Source organism: Vicugna pacos, chromosome 5, assembly GCF_048564905.1.
Source record: "Vicugna pacos chromosome 5, VicPac4, whole genome shotgun sequence".
In the NCBI taxonomy this organism is placed as follows: domain Eukaryota; kingdom Metazoa; phylum Chordata; class Mammalia; order Artiodactyla; family Camelidae; genus Vicugna; species Vicugna pacos.
In genome coordinates, this window is record NC_132991.1 from 79678583 (window position 1) to 79697112 (window position 18530).

Sequence of the window (18530 nt, forward strand, 5' to 3'; positions counted from 1 at the left end):
ATTAGCTAGCTACCTAAATACAGATGCTAAGGATATGAGAAGAAAAAAACTTGGGCACAGAAAGGGGCAGTGAAAATGTTCTACTTTAAAAAATCTTAAAATATCCATATTGCAAGGCAAGGAGGCTCAGCTCTGTTGTTCATAGTGATAGCTTGAGAAGTAACAAAATATGAATAATTACCGCAAAGTAATTTTTTATCTGTATAGCACTTTACATAATAAGTATATACTATCTAACGTTCTGTTCACAACCACCTGAAGTATGTCTGGTAGATCCCCACACAGAGATAAGAAAACTGAGTATCAAAGAGGTTAAATTACCTATTAAGAAATTCATAACTAGTAAGTGGGATAGCTAAGACTAGAGGCCCAAGACCCTCCCTCTTAGTTCAGTGGTCTTTCTACCATTATGAAGGGATGAACCCAAAGCAGAAAGGGGAACTTGAGTTATTTACACACTAAACTTGGTAAAATTTCAGATACTAAAAAATGAAGAAAGAATTATACAAATTTCTGAGACAGCAGTGGTGAGACCCAAAACTGACACAAACATTTTTTAAATGCACAAGAATACTAACTTTTCTTTAGATGTATACTAGAGATATGACATACTTTACAAGTAGCCTCTGGTTACTACTCACAACATTTACTTCTTAATATTTTAACTGTTAAAAAAAAAGCATAAAAATATTAGCTGTTATACAGATCCATCTACCCCCCATTCTATAAGGCTTTGGAACACAGCTGTGCCTTGTTTAACAAACGTTTATCTTCATGAAACTTACCAGGCTCTGTGACTGTTTTTGGCTTCTCAGTTTCCATAGGATCTGGATTTTCAGGTATTTCTTGAATATCATCATCTGCAAATCCAGTATCAGGGCTGCTAGTTGGTTTATCATCATCTTCATGACTCAGAGATGGTGATGCTTCTCTTTTACTTATCTCTAAAACAGCTGCTAGAAGCTCTTCTTCACTCATTCCATCAAATCCTGAGTTTTCCAATTCAGACTTATCAGGTTCTATTCTGCATAATTTTGAATCCTGAAGAAGAGAGCTGCTTTTAGAGGAAATGAGAATGCCTACAAGTACAGTCATCTTAGAGTTTCAAGTTGATATGTTTACTTCTCAAGGGTTTCCTTTCTTTGATGCTGTGGGTTATTTAACAACCAAATAACCAGTATATAAACTCACTGGCAAGCCTAATTTTCCTTTAATAATAACTATATAAAGATAAATGTTTATATTCTTGATTATAATAAGTGTTAAATACACTCCTTGTAGAGATTTGGAAAATACATAAAAATAATAAATTCACTCAAAATCCATCACTCAGAGATAATTACTATTAAGTATTTGTTGGTATATTTTCTTCTGGATATATGTGGATTATACTGTAAATATTCTGTCACTACACCTAGTATTCTTTTAAAAGTGTTGCCAGGTCTTGATCATTTTTTTTAACAAATGAGAAAAATAAAAACTGTATCAAGATTATATAAGTACTCAGAAGTTATTTTCTGAATAACCTTCTCTCATTTCTGGGAGAATTTTACTTTGTCATTTCTCATTCAAGGTGAGCAACTACAAACTAGGTTTACATTTGATTTCTTTGGAGGGGTTGTTAGGTTTACTTATTTATTTTTGGAGGAGGTACTAGGGGTATTGAACCCAGGACCTTGTATATACTAGTCATGCACTCTACCACTTGAGCTATACCTTCCCCCACCAAACTAGCTTTAAAGATGGGAAACAGTCTGAACAAGAAAATAACTATTAAAATAACTGTTATCTTACAAAAGGGAGGTTTAAAATCAGTCACATGAGATGACACAAACTCCTAAAAAATGCCTGTATCTTCAAAATATTAATTATCATTTTGTGTCGGGAAAGATGATGTAGTTGTGCCTTCACAGCCCTTATTTACCTTTAGATTACCTGGTTGGCCTGTTGATGTAAAACGTTTACTATGGTTCTCTCATATTAATAATTAGTATCAAAGTAAAGCAAGAAATTATTTTAGGACCAATATGCAAAAGTAGCTCTGAAGGTTAATAAGAGAAAGCAATTTATCTACAACAACTTTCATTTCTTAAATGTCTCAATCCTGGAAACAGCCCAAGTGTCCACTGGATGGATGAATGGATAAAGAAGATGTGGCATATATATACCCACAAATATACCTCCCCCACACACAAAGAGGAACATTATTCAGTCACAGAAAAGAATGAAATCTTCCATTTGAGATGACATGAATGGACCTTGAGGGAAACAAGTTATCTACTGAAAGACAAATACTGTATGATCTCACTTATACGTGGAATCTAAAAAACAAACAAAAAAACTAAGCTTACAGATACAGAGAACAGATTAGTGGTTGCCAGAAGTGTGGGCTGGGGAGTGAGTGAAATGGGTGAGAGGGCAAAAAAGTACAAACTTCCAGTTATAAAGTAAATAAGTCACAGGAATGTAATGTACACTATAATGATGACTATAATTAATAATATTGTATTGCATATTTGAAAGTTGTTAAGAGAAGTACATCTATCTGAAAGTTCTCATTCACAAGAAAAAAAATTTTTTTTGGTAACATGTATGGTGACAATGTTGAGTAGATTTATTGTGGTGATCATCTTGCAATATATACAAATATCATATACCATTATGTTGTACACTTGAAACTAATACAATGTTGTATGTCAATTATATCTCAATTAAAAACAAGTCTCAATGCTCAAACCTCTAAACAGACTGGTTTTGTAGTTATAAAAAGCACATTCTTTAAAACAAGCACCTGAACAGATTCAGTAAGTTTATAATCTATCTTGTGTATTAAGTTTGCTAATGGTGGTTATGAAAGGCATTTGGTTTGGACAGTCAGCTATTTTGATGAAGAATTACTTACTTTTTCCAGGTCTTCCTGCTGCTGTTCACTGCCTGATATTTCACAAAGTCTCTGGCTAAGGGCCACAGAGCGTTTTAGCTCATCCTCACTGTCTGAATCAAGGCATAAAGCCACAGAGCTCTTGGACTTGAAGGTGAAATTCCTGTAATTCAAGGGAAAAAACCCTATATAAATCTGATAAACATTTGTCCTTATTATTCTTCTGAAGTATAAATACCAAAATAAAACAAAAAGCTTTTCCATTATGGAGAATGATTTAACAGAGATAAAAAGACATATCAAAAGAGGTATATTTAAGCATTACCTTTGCCCCGCTCCAAAAGAGCCATGCTTTGAAAATCAGACAACTCTTATGCTATTATATATCATCAGTAAACCAATCACTTTGTGCCTTTTTTCTTTTAATGATCAACTCCATAGAAGTTTGTTACTGTCTTTATAAAGCAAGTACTCTACTGAATGCATGCAGACATAGTAATGAATATGTTTAGAGTGCATGAGGACTAATTTTTGATCTTTAAATTATGATCCATGTACTCTGAAATCAACAGTAACATTCCACTTATCCAATTACATGTAGGCCAGACTCCTGGCAACTTCTACTTTCTAGAACACAGGAATTCAAAAGTAAGAAAAAAGGCTTCTGAGGAAGGCAGTAGTTTCAAAGCCCATGCACTTTACTCTTTAGACAGGAACCCTTCTTCCCCAGGAAATGATGTATAAAATAATGTAGCAAGTTCATCAAGAAATGAGAGCTAAGAAATGAGAGAGAATAATCACACAAAAAGGGCAATAAAGAACTATAAAGTAATTTAATGTAAACTGTCTTGTAAGAATTAAGAGCCTCTGAGCACATTATCATATTAAAACACAGTGCAATAACTGGTATTCATAATGCTGATTTTAAGTCATTACAATATATTCAAATTATCTTCAGTATATTTAATTTAACAATATAAGGAATTCTCTAAGGTTATAAAGATATAACTAAAATTATTTAAAAATTTAAAGATTAAAATTAAAAAGGCAATGCTTAAAAAGGCAAGCTTCAGTTATATAAAAATTCATTTATCTGAATTATCAAATACTATTCTTCAATGATACCAGATAAGTAAGGTGTTACTGTGTTGTCTTCTAAGTGAGCTGAAAATAAAGTAAAGGAAGAAGTGGTAAAGGTCAAAAAGCACAAACTTTCTTTGATGAAGGTCAACATAAATTCATGTACTAAAAAAAAAATGTAAAATGGAAATTGGAAAAAATGCAATTAATCTAAATGTGAAAAACTGTAAATAAACGTATAGAATGATGGCACCAAGAAATAAGAGGCCACAATGGAAACCAGGAGGATTGCACAGCAATGTAGATCAAAGAAAAGAGGCAAGTGGTCAGCGATAGGCTCAACCATAGTCTTTGGCTGAGAGCAGCCAGGATATCACTGCACTTCAGCATGAACAATTGAATAACCTCCCATTATAGGTCCAAAAGGGTTTTAAGTACAACTTAGAAGTAGCCAATTAGCCATCTTAATTCTTCACTTCTGATTTCATGCTCACCAAGCAAAACTGAACATACTGATTTATTTATCTATGTAAATACTTTGCTGAAGGAGGGTGACACCTGGCTACTAATACCAGGGTCAAATGCAATAAAGGACATTACAGAAGAACCAATGGTATTCTGGTTCATAACTCAGCCTCTTTTAAGTTTGATCGGCATGACAGGTCTTCTAGGGCCTAAGCATCCTTTACTGAAGAACTCTCAAATTCTCATACCAGTAGACCCTGGAGAACAGATGACCATGCCAAATATAATGATGCCCAATGAAACCATCTCTTTCTTGAAACTATAGTGATTTGGTACATAAAGAGTGCATTCCATTAATAGTTACTATATTCACAGAAGGCAGCTTGCCTGTAGTAAGGAAAAATATTCATCCTGTAAATGCATCACTTGCTCACTTTCTAAGCAGCCAAGTGGTATTGCTCATTTGTATCTTGAGAACGGGCAAGAGTATTCATATCGGTACCATTTCAGATTTCTAGTCAGTTAGTCATCTGGTTTTAATTGCACTGAAAAATAATTAACAGGAGGAAGAGAAAATAGCAGTTCCCAAATGTCATTTTGTGGTTATATAAGCCCCCCAAAAGCCCTTAAACAACAAAAGTGTCTCTTTTCTAAAAGTACTTTGGGACATCAAATTTTTAGAAAAACTAATTTCAAAGACGAATGACAACCAAGTCATTTAGAAATGTCTAATCAGGAATTGTGGGTTCTACTCAAATCATAGAGGTGGTATATTAAAAAAAAGTATTTGCTTCCTTCTTCAACAAACTTTTGGTCTTAAGCAAAAAACATAAAACATTCGGAGAACAGCTACATTCCAGTTTGTACTTGTTTTCCTGTCCCCTTTCAGAATAGATCCAGTTCAGTTTCTAAGATAAGAAGTCCCACACTGGCTAACAACAGGTGAAAAGACCTTTTGGGATCTCCATGTGTATATTTGAAAAATGGTGCTTTATATCACTAGGAGTTATTTTAATCCTTCAAACCTTAAAATTCCTTGTCATCAATTTCTAGAGTTGTAGGATGAAAATACTACACATTAACAGATGATTTAAGAAGTTTTGAAACAAAATTTTGAGAGGATCACCCGAACTTGCTCCATTGTTAAAAACTTGTTACACCCTAGATTAGTTTAAAGCAGATTCAGGAAAATTCTGAAGTATAGTAATGCAGAGCAGTTATCATGCAAAAAAAGACAGACAATTAAGAAAAGGGGAGGGGATAATCCTGGAAATTGGGGTAAGACAAATCCTTAAAAACAGATTTTGGGTACACAAGAAATATAACTCACTTTGAAGGTGTAGAAGGGCTGGTGATGCAGGAATTCACCATCTGAGAGGCTTTCAATGGTCTAGAACTATCAGAAAATTAGAAAATATATAATGTAAAAATTACATTACTAAAAGAATGTTTAACTTATAAAATGAATTATTTTGTATTATAGTCCCTTATATATTCTCTTGAAAAGCAAACAACTGTAATACTTTTACTAGCAAAAGAGAAAACAAAATACTTTCTCTAGGCTCTCCCCTATCTAATGATCTAAACAACACTGAAATGAAGTCAAATACAATGCATATGAAAAGAACAACTTAAGAAAATTCTCTTGTCTCAGTTCTTTACTTTTAAGCAATAAAATAACAATAGCTTTCATTTATTAAGGACTTACTAGATGTTAGGCACTGTAGTAAGGACTCATGTGTATTATCTCATGTAATGTTTACAACCACCCTTTTATTTTCCCTAGAGACAGGTCAAGGAATTTGTCCAAAGTCTTAAAGCTATTAAACTGTGGAGTCAGACAGCCTGGTTTCAGGCCTGTGATCATAAAGAGCCTTGGCTGATGGTTTGATATAGTACTACTGCAGAAAGAGTACTAGCTCTACCAGCAGAGGGCAGTCTGCATCAAGCAAAAACATCTATTCTAAAGAAAGGCTGTAAGAGAAAACCTGGGAACACGCTGTTATTGACCCATTGAGGCCTTTAGTGTAAACTTATACAATGTAGAATATATTTTCAATTATTAATCCAAGGGGAAATAATTTTACAAAACTCCATCAATTCATGTTAGCAAATATTCATTTACTTTCTGAAATATCTATTATTCCACTTTAGCCAAGAGACTTGGCTCTTTCAGTTACTAACTGTATGAGCTTATTAAGAAAATCACTTAAAACCTCCTCAGATCTCCTCTATAAAATTAAGAATTTAGACAAAATCTCTGAAATCCCTTCCACCTCTAAAGTTCTAGAACTTTATGATTCTACCAAACTAGTGTTCAAGTATAAAAAAGAACTATAATACATGGCTCAAAGTTATGCAAGTATGCAGAAGAATGAGCAACATTCAGAAGTCTTAAGGTTTTCCCAGCATTCATGAAGCAAAATCAAAAGTGAAGGTTACTTCTTTTCTCATGGAAGAATTTCTGGGAGCCACTGAAGTTCTTCACTTCACTATTTCACTGGTACATTTATGAAGACACAATCTATTCTGGGGGCCCCAGCATAATATTTAGTATACTGTTTCTCAAGTTTGTATACCCCAAAGAGTCAGCAAAGGCATTTGTTAAAAATATTGATTCCCAAGCCATATATCAGATTTGCTAAAACAGAACTTCTAAGGAATAAAAATATAGGAATCAGTATTTTTAGTGCTCAGGTGACTCTTAAGATCATGCAAATTTGGTTTATGTTTCCCAAATGTATCAAACTGTCTTCCTCCACTGATCTAAAAGAGTAAGAAGCACTTCCTCAAAAGGTAACATTATGAAAGGCAACTAACATATGTTGAAAATTTTTAAGCATTTTATTCAATTACTTAAATCAGGCAGTAATTTAGCACAAAATCACAAAATAAAGCAAAATTAAAATCTCTTTACTGGTCTGATTCTACCTGGAGTCATGTTACCTAGTTCATTCTCTTTTTTCTTTTTTTATTTTTTTTCCTTTTTCAGTTTTATTAGGTAGAATTATTACAGTTCAACTGCACATACACATTATATTGCATGTAAATACATACATACAGTATACTGCCCATTTTTTTAAGTTTACATATATGTACTGATTATTCTTTCTAAGCCTTTTCATTCTTTTGATCAGATACTAATAGCTTTTCTACTTCAAAACAGAAAGTAAGGAAATTCTCAGAGACTTACATTGCCATCTGTGCACTCCAGCCAAGGTTGAAGGGTGGTTTTGTATTTTCAGTGCAATGAGATGACAGGGTCAGGTATCTTGGAATGATGACTTGCTGCCCAATCTTGTTGTTAAGTGAGAGAGCAACATTGAAGCTGTATCGTTTCAAATGAAGAATGAGGATCCTAAAAAACAAGAGAAGATGACATCACTAGTTCATACAAAATAGAGGTAGCTCTCTTACAGGTGAAAAGACATCACCATAACTAACCATATTAGACAGCTTTTGACTCAATACATTACGCCAAACTAAAGATCCTTCAAAGAACATTTACTAAATACCTGCCATGTGGTAGGCACTGCGCTAGTAAGGTAATAAGAATACAGATAAAAATAAAACACAGGCACTGCGTGGATTAATGAAGTTTGGGTAAAATACTTATATTGTTCCTAGAAAAAAAAATCAGACAAAACATATCAGACAAGAAAACTAAATTTTAAAATATTGGTATTGATATTGAGTCACATTCTTGAATTATTTATTTCAATGTTATATAGTTTACAAAAAAACTGGATGCCATTTAACCACAAATAGTAATTTAATCAAATTATTAAACAGTCCTTACATTTGACAGTGAATATTAATTTTTTTCAGGATGATTTTTGACAAGAACTATTCTTATTTTGGTAGCACTTTCTCTAGAGAAAGGTAAGTGAGAAGTAAAAAAAATTTTCTCCACTTAGAAAAAAGTTCTACAAAACGTACATGCACAATCTGGTTTGTGGGCCTGAAAAGCCTTTTAGCTTTGTAGAAACACTTCTTTTTAGTTATTGTAGCAACCTTTTCACCTCTAATATAGAACACAATCTCTGTCTGATGGGCCTAAAATTTTTCACAGCCCACAATTAGTTACACTTTAAAAATTGAATTTCAGAACTCTTACAGGAAGAGACCTCAATTCTAGGCAAAAATAATGTCTGATTTATGGAAAAGCTGTTTCCTTTCTTACCGTATATACCTTTATCACAGAAGCCACAAACTCAAAAATCTGTAAACCGAAGTTATTGATTATATTTCTCTTTAAAAAAAATGCTAGAATTCATAGCCTTCAAATTTACAACTTGAGAGAACACAAGGATACAATTAATGTGAAGAGACCAAAATGAATGTCAAATGTCAAATATTTTGACCAAATTTTCAAATGATCCCACAAAATTTGCACAAAAAAACCTACCAAAATCATATTACCAAAATAAAAGGTAATATGAAATAGTCAAAATCACTGATCTGTAAAGATGAGATAAACTAAAAATGAACAAATCTGATAGATATCAGGCTCTTCAAGAATAAAAGTAGATTGTTTAATACCAAAATGAACAAAAACAGAGCAAGTCCAGTAATTAGGATTTATGATACAAAGGTTTCTTCTATTTCATGTAAGTTTGGAATAAACTAAGCTTTATGACATGTGACCTACCAGGGGAAAAAAAAAATCAAGGAGAAAAACTGCCCTCAGCATTTTTTTTTTCCACTTTAAAGACCAAACAGCTAGACTATGGGAAAGAGAATGGATATTTAGCTTTCCAGGTCAAACAGGTACTTTTAATTGTACCCCAGTTTCCTTAGTGACAGCTGATAACAATCAATCCTTTTCCTCAAGATTTATTCCCCCTACCCTCTCGCCTTAAAATACTCACAAATAGGAAAGAACAAGTCTTTAAAGTAAAAAATATAGACTATGGTCAACATGATTATACGTCTATGATTTATAAAGTCATTTCTTTAAAAGAAAGTCATTTTCTAGAAAGGCACAGATTACAGAATGGAAAAGAACTAGTCTCCACGGGCTAGGTTCCAGAAACTCCACACTTACTCACAGAAAACTGAAGCTACTGAAAGAAAGTAGAGCACTCTGCAGGCAAAGTGCCATATAAATACTTAATGTTAATAATAACCTCGTTTGCAGTTGAGACCTATTCTTGGAAAGAACTAAAAGCTATTCTATAATTACATCATAATTTTTCTACTTAGTTTGGTTTTATGTTTATTTATACAGAATCCAATATAAATTAACTTCATTTCTAATTCAGAATTCTTACTATAGGAAACTTACAAAGTTAACAAAATCCTCTGAAAAGAGAAATACACAAACTGCAAAAAATTACTCTTCCTATTTTATTTTCAAGCACACATGTGTACATGCCTGTAGCAGATATTTTTACTAACGGTTTGGGATAAGAGAGGCAAACTACAGCACAACAAATTATAACTGAGAATTACACATTATTGAATTAAAAACTTAGTAGTTAGTTCCCAACATTATTTCAAAGTCTCACCAGCCTCATCATCTCCTTGCCACCTTCTTCGGCCTCTCAAGTTCCTTCTCTTCTTTTATATTCCAAATCCTCTTCCTTTCTTATACAAGAGCATTCTAACTTTCCATTCTCTACCCTCTTCATAGCTCAGCTTTGCTGACCTTCTTTATAATCCATCTGATAAGCCTCACTTATTCAGTAATATTTCTAAGTACTTGAAAGAAGAAGAACTGAAGAACCAATTAATTTTACCTTGGTAGCCTGTTAAATTTGTGCCTAACAAGAGCACACTTCCCGCCACACTTCTCACAGGAATACTCAAGTTCTTCCGCCTGTAAAAAGCCAAGAGGGAAAAATAAAGAAGCATGAAGTTGAATTAGCACTGCCCCATTTAAATGCTAATAATCTTCTCTAGTCATAGTAGTTCAGTGGAATGGCAACTCCGACCAGCTTAAATGTTGTATCTAGAATCACAAACCTTACTAAATTAAGATCTAATCCTCAAAATAGAGTTTATCTTAAAATATCATGCCCTGTTTCAGAATTCCTAATTTCCTTTTTTACCAAGGAAACATCTCAATTTATGATAGTAACTAAACTATAGTAGCAGATTCTCAACCTTTTCCCCATGGATACACAAGAACCACTGCCAAGAGTATATCCAGACTTTAACATTTGGCCATAGCAGAGATAAGATCACCTTCAGGTTAGGCGGAGTTCCTGGTCTGTTAGGTGTAACTCTACCCCTTTCTTATAATGGAACTCAATCTTCTGGTGACAGCCCACTAAGAACAACTGCTCTAAAAGGACCAAAGTTTGGGGTGGATATCATTACCTAGAGAAAACTGAAACAAGAAATCCTTAAAAAATGGGGGTAAAAGATACATAGGAAAAGCTTCAAATTCTATGATAATAACAGGAATAGTAAGGAATGATTAAAACAAAAAGAAAAGCAGAATATTTATCTTTGGGTGGAGCTGAATGTTCATCATTTAAAGAACAGACTTTTTTTTTTTCAGTCTTAGGAAGACAATCCTGCCTATTTGTTACAACAAAACAAGAACTACTACTATATAGACAATGAGTGATCTTGGCAAGTTTCCATTAGTTATAAGGACTGCTATACAACAGGTTCAATTATGCCCCAGAAACTTTCTGAGTATCTGTAATGGTGTATTACATATGCAAATATTTATTTATATCTCTATAGCTTTGAATAAACATGTCTCCCCTCCCTTTTTGTTTGTAACAGCGTACATATAACCTAAGGAGAAGCAAAGAGTATTTTTTCAGTCCTCAGATCTTAGTATACTAACTTACATAATGTCTCCAATTTTGATTCACATTACCAAATTTTAGCATGTATCACTTTACATGCTTCAAATTAATATTTGTTTACAAATAACTGCTTCAAGGTTGTCTAAAACACTTGCTGTTGAGTTAGATGTATAATCTATGAGAAGCTAATTTTCTTCTACAATTGGTTAATAATTAGATTTAACAAGTTTTTAAAAATAAATGCTATTTATAAATATTTGTTGTTGAAACTCTGCCTTACAGAAATCAACTGCAAGTACAATTATCTATGATATATAAAATTTAGTTATGTGAAAATATCAAAAGATACTATTTACCCTAAAGAAAAGATCAAGGGAATCCTGAATTGAACGAGGAGGGAGTGGCTTTTTCCTTCGAGGCAGGTCAATGGAGAGGTCATTAAACTGTTCTCTTTTGGGAATAGTCTCTCCACATCTGTAAGAATAAAAGATGACAAATATAAGAGTTTAGAAGCCTAACTGTGCAGTACAAAATAAATACAAATAAACTTCAGAAACACTTTCCCCAGAGAACTTACCAGGTACTGGAAGACCATGACTAGGCATGAGAAACATACAACATTTAAGACTTTTCTAATGCTTACTTTAACCCTTAATAAACCAATACAGGTAAAACTTTAATTGGAAGTGTTTAAGTACCTTCTTAAAATGCTAACTTGAAAATTTTTATATTTTCCAAACCCCCCACTTTAAAACACTAAAGTGTAACATATAGAAAAGTGAATTAGTTGAAGTTGTATAGCTTCATGAATTATCAGTTAACACACATGAAATCATCACTCAAATCAAGAAACAGAACATTATGAACTCCCCAGAAGCTCCCTGACATGCCTCTTCCCAATCACTATCCCTTTCTTTCTCCCAAAAGGTTAACTATTATCCTGACTTCCAATACAACAGTCGAACTTTACCTGTTTCTGAACATTACATAAAGGGAACTATGTAGAATGTTTTCTTTTAACTAGCTTCTTTTGTTCAACATCAGTGTGAGATTGAACCACACTTGTTGCAAATGGCTGTAGCCCATTTTCACTGTTGTCTAGCATTAGGCTGAATGAGCAAGTTACAATTAATTCATATTGCTACTGATGGACATCTGGACTGTTTCCAGGTTTTGAATAATGTGTTAAGTTGAAAATTCTGTGCATTCTTGAACACTGTATAGGCACTTCTGATAGGCAGCCAAATTGTTTGGTCATTGGATACATTTTATTGAATTTCAAAAATTGGGCTCAGAGATCAAAACACAATATGCAATTAACCTGGAGGCAAACTGATTTCTTTTACATAGCTTTAGTTGACTGTTTTTCATTTTGTGTGCATATCAGCATTTTTAGTAGTATTCATTTTCCTATCCCAGTTCTCTGTTGCCACAGCTGAAGACTGGGGACTATAAGAATATATTTGTTCTTCATTCAATAAACATTTATTGAATGCCTCTTTCACAGGCAGAATTCTAAGATGACCCTTGCCCTTCCTTGTCTAACTCCATCCTCTGTGAGTGTTGGAGAACTGTGATGAACTATCACTCCCATGATGATGTTACCACATGGCAAAAGGGATTCTGCAGATATAATGAATGTTATTAATATTGACTGTTTAATCAAAAGGAGACTGCCTGGGTGGGTTAAGCCTAATCATACGAACTCTCTAAATATGAGTCTAGAGGTCTCAAACAGAGAAAGTCAGGGATTAGAAGTCAGAGTGATATCCTGCTGGCCTGGGAGAAAGCAAACAGCACTGCTGTGAACTACTTATGGAGGCCATATAGCAAAAAAACTACAAGCAGCCTTTAGGAAATGAGTTGCCCCAGCCAATAGCTAACAAAAAATGGGGACTTCAGTTCTATAACTGAAAAGAACTAAATTCTGCTCACAACCTTTATGAGCTGAGAAGGGGACCCCGTACACCAGCCAATATCTTGACTTCAGCTTTTTGATACCCTGAGCAAAGAACTTAGTCATACTCTATCTACACTTCTGACCTACAGAACTGAGTTAAGTGGATGTTGTTTTAAGCTGGTAAGTTTGGGGCAATCTATTATGCATCACTGAATATGCCTCCTATATGCCGAAACTGTTCTACGTACCAGGGTTGTGGCAGAGAACAAACCAAGACAAAAATATCTCCCTTCATGAAGCTTTCATTATACTAGAGAAAAGAGACAATTAAAAAAAAATATATATATATAGTGTGTTAGATAAGTGCTAAAGAAGAAAAACAAAGTAGAAAAGAGGAAAGCAAAAGTAGATGGCCAGAATTTTAGAGAGGGTAGTGAGAAAATGCCTCACTGAGAAAGTATCCTTTACATAAAATACAGAGAAGGGAGGGCACTAGCTATGTGAGAATATGGGGAAAGAGAATTTGAGACAGAAGAAACAGTAAGTGAAAAGGCCCTGAGATCCTGAGGTACCAAGATCCTGGCATTTCTGAAAAACAACAAACAGAATGAGCAAGGGGAAAGAGTGGCAGGAGATGAAGTCAATGAGTTAACTGGGAGAGAGGGGCTGCTGAAAGGCAGATCAAATGGGGTTTTGTAGATCACAGCAAGGATTTCAGCTTTCATTTTAAGGGTTATGAACAGAGGGCTGACAAAAACTAACGTTTATTTTAAATGGATCTCTTTGGCTAATGTATTTAAAAGAGACTAGAGAGAGACAAGGGCAGAAACACCGTGATCAGTTTAGAAGGTGTTGCAACAATCCAGGCAAGAGATAATAGTGGTTTGGACCAGAGTGATGGCAGTGGAGGTGGTAAATAGAGGTCAGATTCTGGTTGTATTGTGAAAGAAAAGCTCAAAGGATTTACTGACATATGAGACGTAGGGATGCAAAAGAAAGAGAAGAGTTAAGTAATATACCAATAAGCAGTTTTTAGACCGATAAACGCTATGTATGCAACTATCATTACTGAGAAAAGGAAGACTACAGAAGGAGATTTTATGGAAGAGTATTAAGTACTCAGTTTTAGATATTTTAAGTTCTTTAAATGGAGAATTCATACAAATATTTCCTATTTAAGAATACATTATTAATATATTGAATTGCCTTACAATAATCGAAAACCAGTCAATCTAGACTATAATAGTTTGAAAAAAATTAAGTACATTTGACAAACTGGTCAAACTAAACCTATAGTCAGATGGGACAGAGGCTAAACATGGAAAATTACAATTTGGGAATAAGATGTATGGAATCTTCCTTCAGCCAGAAACTATTTCATGTTTAAAGACTTGTCTTGAAGAAAATGACTAATAAAGCAAATAAGGTGAGGCTTTTCGAGGAAGTAGTTGGACCACTGCTGGGGCCCCACAGAACTCTGTTGCTTCCAGGATTTGCTAACCCTTGGGCCACTATTCAGGCTAGCCACCTAGTGTTCAGCCTCATGCCTACATACTGTGAGCCATGTCACTTTCTGCACTGGTACATACACCTCAACTGCACATCCAACACCTCGGTGTTACATAACTGACGTGTCTGATTGATGCTGTTGGCCCAGCGTGGCAGCGACTACTTTGATGTGGCCTTCTTTCTTTCTGTGCTGCCTATAGCTCTTCCTATCAGAGGCAACAGAAAGTTACCTATTAAAAAAATTTGTTTGGCACCCCCTACAATTAAATGATACAATAACAGTCAAACTTTGCTTCTCTGACTTAACAAATTTTGTTTGGAAAGTGTATTAGAAGAAAGGGAAAGATGGCTGTCTATCATATTATTAACTGCTGATAGGCTCTCTACAAGGAGATGAAATGTATCTGGAAGACCCAGACCTTTTCTTTAAAAAATAATTTATCCAATAGGGGAAAATAAAAAAGACTGAAGAAATCATGAAGATGAAAATTGTCACAGAATAATAATACAAAAGTACTACCTTTATAGCATTCATGTGAATGTTCAAAATTCTAGTCAAAAATACTAGAATGTTATAGCTGAAAGAGACCTCGGTGAGCACTATCATTTTGAGCAGCCTAAGAAAAATAAATATGGAAGATAGAGAATGAAGAGCCAATAAATGGGTGTTGAGTTTTTCTAAAGAAAACTACAGAACAAATGGAAGAGAAGCAGTGTTTAGAGGACAGTTTTCTTGAGCTAAAGAAAATCGCAAATCTTCAAATGAAAAAGCCCCACCCATCATGTTAAAGGCAAAATTAACCAAAAAAGTGTCAATACCTAGATGCAAAATAGTGAAATTGTGAATTTCAAAAATAAAGAGTATGACAGATTTTCAGGAAGAAAAAATTATCAACAAAATCAGGTTTCTCCCAAGTGTCAGAGTAACAGGATATGATCGGACAGTATATATAATATGTTGAGGGGGAAAGAAAGACTGTGTGTGACTCAGTAATTCTGTATTAAGTCATGTATGAAAACCACAGAAATAATTCTCATTTATATGGGTACTCTGAAGAATTCCACTCTCATCTGAAAAAATGTTTTCAGAGATGTACTATCTATAACTGGAAGATTAATCAAAATGGAATCTTTTAATGTGAAGTGCCTGGGATAGAAGCCCTGATAATGAGCATGGAAATTAATTAAATATAGGAGGTAAGTCTCAATAATTAATATGAAAATGGTTAAAAAGCATTACAAAAGTTAAAAATAATTCAAATTTTAATATTTTTTGGAAAAAACCCATTTTTAACAAAAACAATTTGGTTCAACAAAATAAGAAACTGAGTATATGACACAGTAATCCTGTTCCTGGGCATATATCCAGATGGAACCCTACTTCAAAAAGACACCTGCACCCCAACGTTCATAGCAGCACTATTTACAATAGCCAAGACATGGAAACAGCCTGAATGTCCATCAACAGATGACTGGATAAAGAAGATGTGGTATATTTATACAATGGAACACTATTCAGCCATAAAAACCGACAACATAACACCATCTGCAGCAACATGGATGTTCCTGGAGAATGTCATTCTAAGTGAAGTTAAGCCAGAAAGAGAAAGAAAAATACTGTATGAGACCACTCATATGTGGAAGCTAAAAAAAATAAATAAATAAATACAAAACAGAAACAGACTCATAGACATAGAATACAAACGTGGCTGACAAGGGGGCAGGGGTTGGAAAGGGACAGACTGGGATTTCAAAATGTAATATAGATAAACAAGATTATACTGTAGAGCACAGGGAAATGTACACAAGATCTTGTGGTAGCTCACAGTGAAAAAAACATGTGACAATGAAAACATGTATGTTCATGTACAACTGAAAAATTGTGCTCTACACTGGAATTTGACACAACAATGTAAAATGACTATAATGCAATAAAAAATGTTTAAAAAAAAAAGAAACTGATTAATAGGAAGGCATCTTTTTAGGGAAAAAGAAAAACAAGTATTCCCAAAAAGTTCAATATTCCACACAGTGATTAAAAGAAAAAACAAACACACAGACACACACACACACAAGGTAGATCATATTAACTGTTTAGTCAACAATAGAGCATATGACAAAATATTTAAATTCTTAGTCCTCCCCTACCAAATATTTTTATAGAAGATAAAAACATTGAAAAAAGATATTTGTACTCGTATTTCCTCGTGACACAGGAATAAAGATGAGGTAAGAATTAAAACCTAGAAGAGTTTCAGTCACTTGCCATAAAGACTTAAAGGGGAAAAGAGTTTTCTTAGAGACTACTTACGCTTTACAGATGATGGAGTGCTGAACTTCAAACTCCAAATTAGTAATAACAGGGCAAGTGTATACTCTAGTAGCTGAAATATCTGGCAAATTTTCTTCTCCAGGAACAGGTTCAGTCTTCCAAGTTTTATTCAATTTTTCCATATCCTCTTTCAGCTGGTCTAAGCACTGACTTAAAAATTCATGAGCATCCTAAGAAGGCATAATATCCATAATCAGATCAAAACATTTCTTATCACAATAATAGCTTATTAACATTGTGATTTATGCAATGAAAGCATATGTGGGGAAATGTCAAATATACTATAATGACTTTAGGGTACATATTTTGTAAATAATCTTAACTATAATTAGATTAGCATGAATAATAAATGAATCACTTCCTTACTTCTTTTTTTTTAAAGGTGATCTTCTTTTTTTGTAGGGCCTTTGTAGCTAAAATTGCACAAGGCCCTACACTGGCAAACCACATCTATATTATTAAAATATGATGAAATACACAAAAGAGTTATATTGAGCCTTACCCGAAGTCCTCAGGTTTTTCAATCTGTGATGAACACACACACACAAATCTCATTTTAAAATAAAATCAGGTAACACATGAAAGTAATTTCAATTTCCCCTATCTCTAAGGTGTTTAAAAACAACTAGTACTCACGTTCTGCATATAACCAGAGAATCTCTCTGCTGTAGCTGAAATGGCATTTTTAACCTTCTTGAGTAAATCTTTTTTAGTCTCTGAATTACAGATATCCTTTTTAACAAGCAAGTGTGCAAAGCGTCTGGTAAAACAAAAGAGACAAGTTCAGCAGGTTTTACAAAACACTGAATGGATGATACTTTAAAGACTGCTAACAAAGGTACATAAAATGTTTAAGAGTCTAAAACTCCATTAGTCTATAATCAATATGGTAAAAAGTTACTCAGTAAGTATATAACAATTACCTGATAAGTGCATTGAGTGGAATTTTCTTCCATGGGATACCTTGCTTGAGCAAGTCATTTGCAAATGATTGGAGTGAAAATAGAGACTGTAAAATAGCATTCATATAACAGGTATTTCCCAAGTTGGAGAAGCTGAAAGAAAACAAAAGAAATAGTACTTTTGAAGACAACAGTAGTTCCTGAAGTACATTCATTTAAGCAGAGGTTCTCCACTATAGCATGCATCAGAATCACTTGGAGGGCCTGTTAAAATACATATTGCTGGGCCCCAACTCCGGAGTTTCTGATTCAGTAGGTCTGGACAGAGACGGTGCAAAAATTTGTACATCTAACAGGATCCCAACTGATGCTGATGCAGCTGGTCTGGAGACCACACTTAGAGAACCACTGCATTGCAACATTATTACAACTTCATTTCATCTCAAGGAAAATCACACATTTTCAAACGAATGCTAAGAAGGACTAGGGACATATCTAGAATATATGTATGTTTAGCTTTAATGGGTACTGCCAAACATTTTCCTAAAGAACATATTTTTAAAAAACTTTTACTTGGAAATATTCTTAAACTTTCAGAAAAGCTGCACAAGAATAATATTCTTTCCCTAGATTCACCAATTGTTAACCCTTTTGTACTATGTGATTTATCATTTCACACCTCTCTCATCCTTTC

The 18530-nt window shown here is 33.9% G+C and overlaps 1 protein-coding gene across 6 annotated transcripts in view; it reads right to left on the reverse strand.

Annotated features, from left to right (window-relative positions):
- USP37 (ubiquitin specific peptidase 37) overlaps window positions 1-18530 on the reverse strand; it is a 77110-nt gene that overhangs the window by 18260 nt on the left and 40320 nt on the right. For all 6 annotated transcript variants that reach the window (XM_006207260.4, XM_031678009.2, XM_031678008.2 and 3 more), the window contains 9 exons: window positions 17858-17989; window positions 17571-17694; window positions 16914-17104; window positions 11550-11667; window positions 10168-10247; window positions 7620-7784; window positions 5757-5822; window positions 2903-3044; window positions 786-1041 (listed from right to left, as the gene is read on the reverse strand). In XM_006207260.4, the coding sequence (XP_006207322.1) occupies window positions 786-1041; window positions 2903-3044; window positions 5757-5822; window positions 7620-7784; window positions 10168-10247; window positions 11550-11667; window positions 16914-17104; window positions 17571-17694; window positions 17858-17989 (1274 nt within the window). The remainder of the gene's footprint in view (window positions 1-785; window positions 1042-2902; window positions 3045-5756; window positions 5823-7619; window positions 7785-10167; window positions 10248-11549; window positions 11668-16913; window positions 17105-17570; window positions 17695-17857; window positions 17990-18530) is intronic.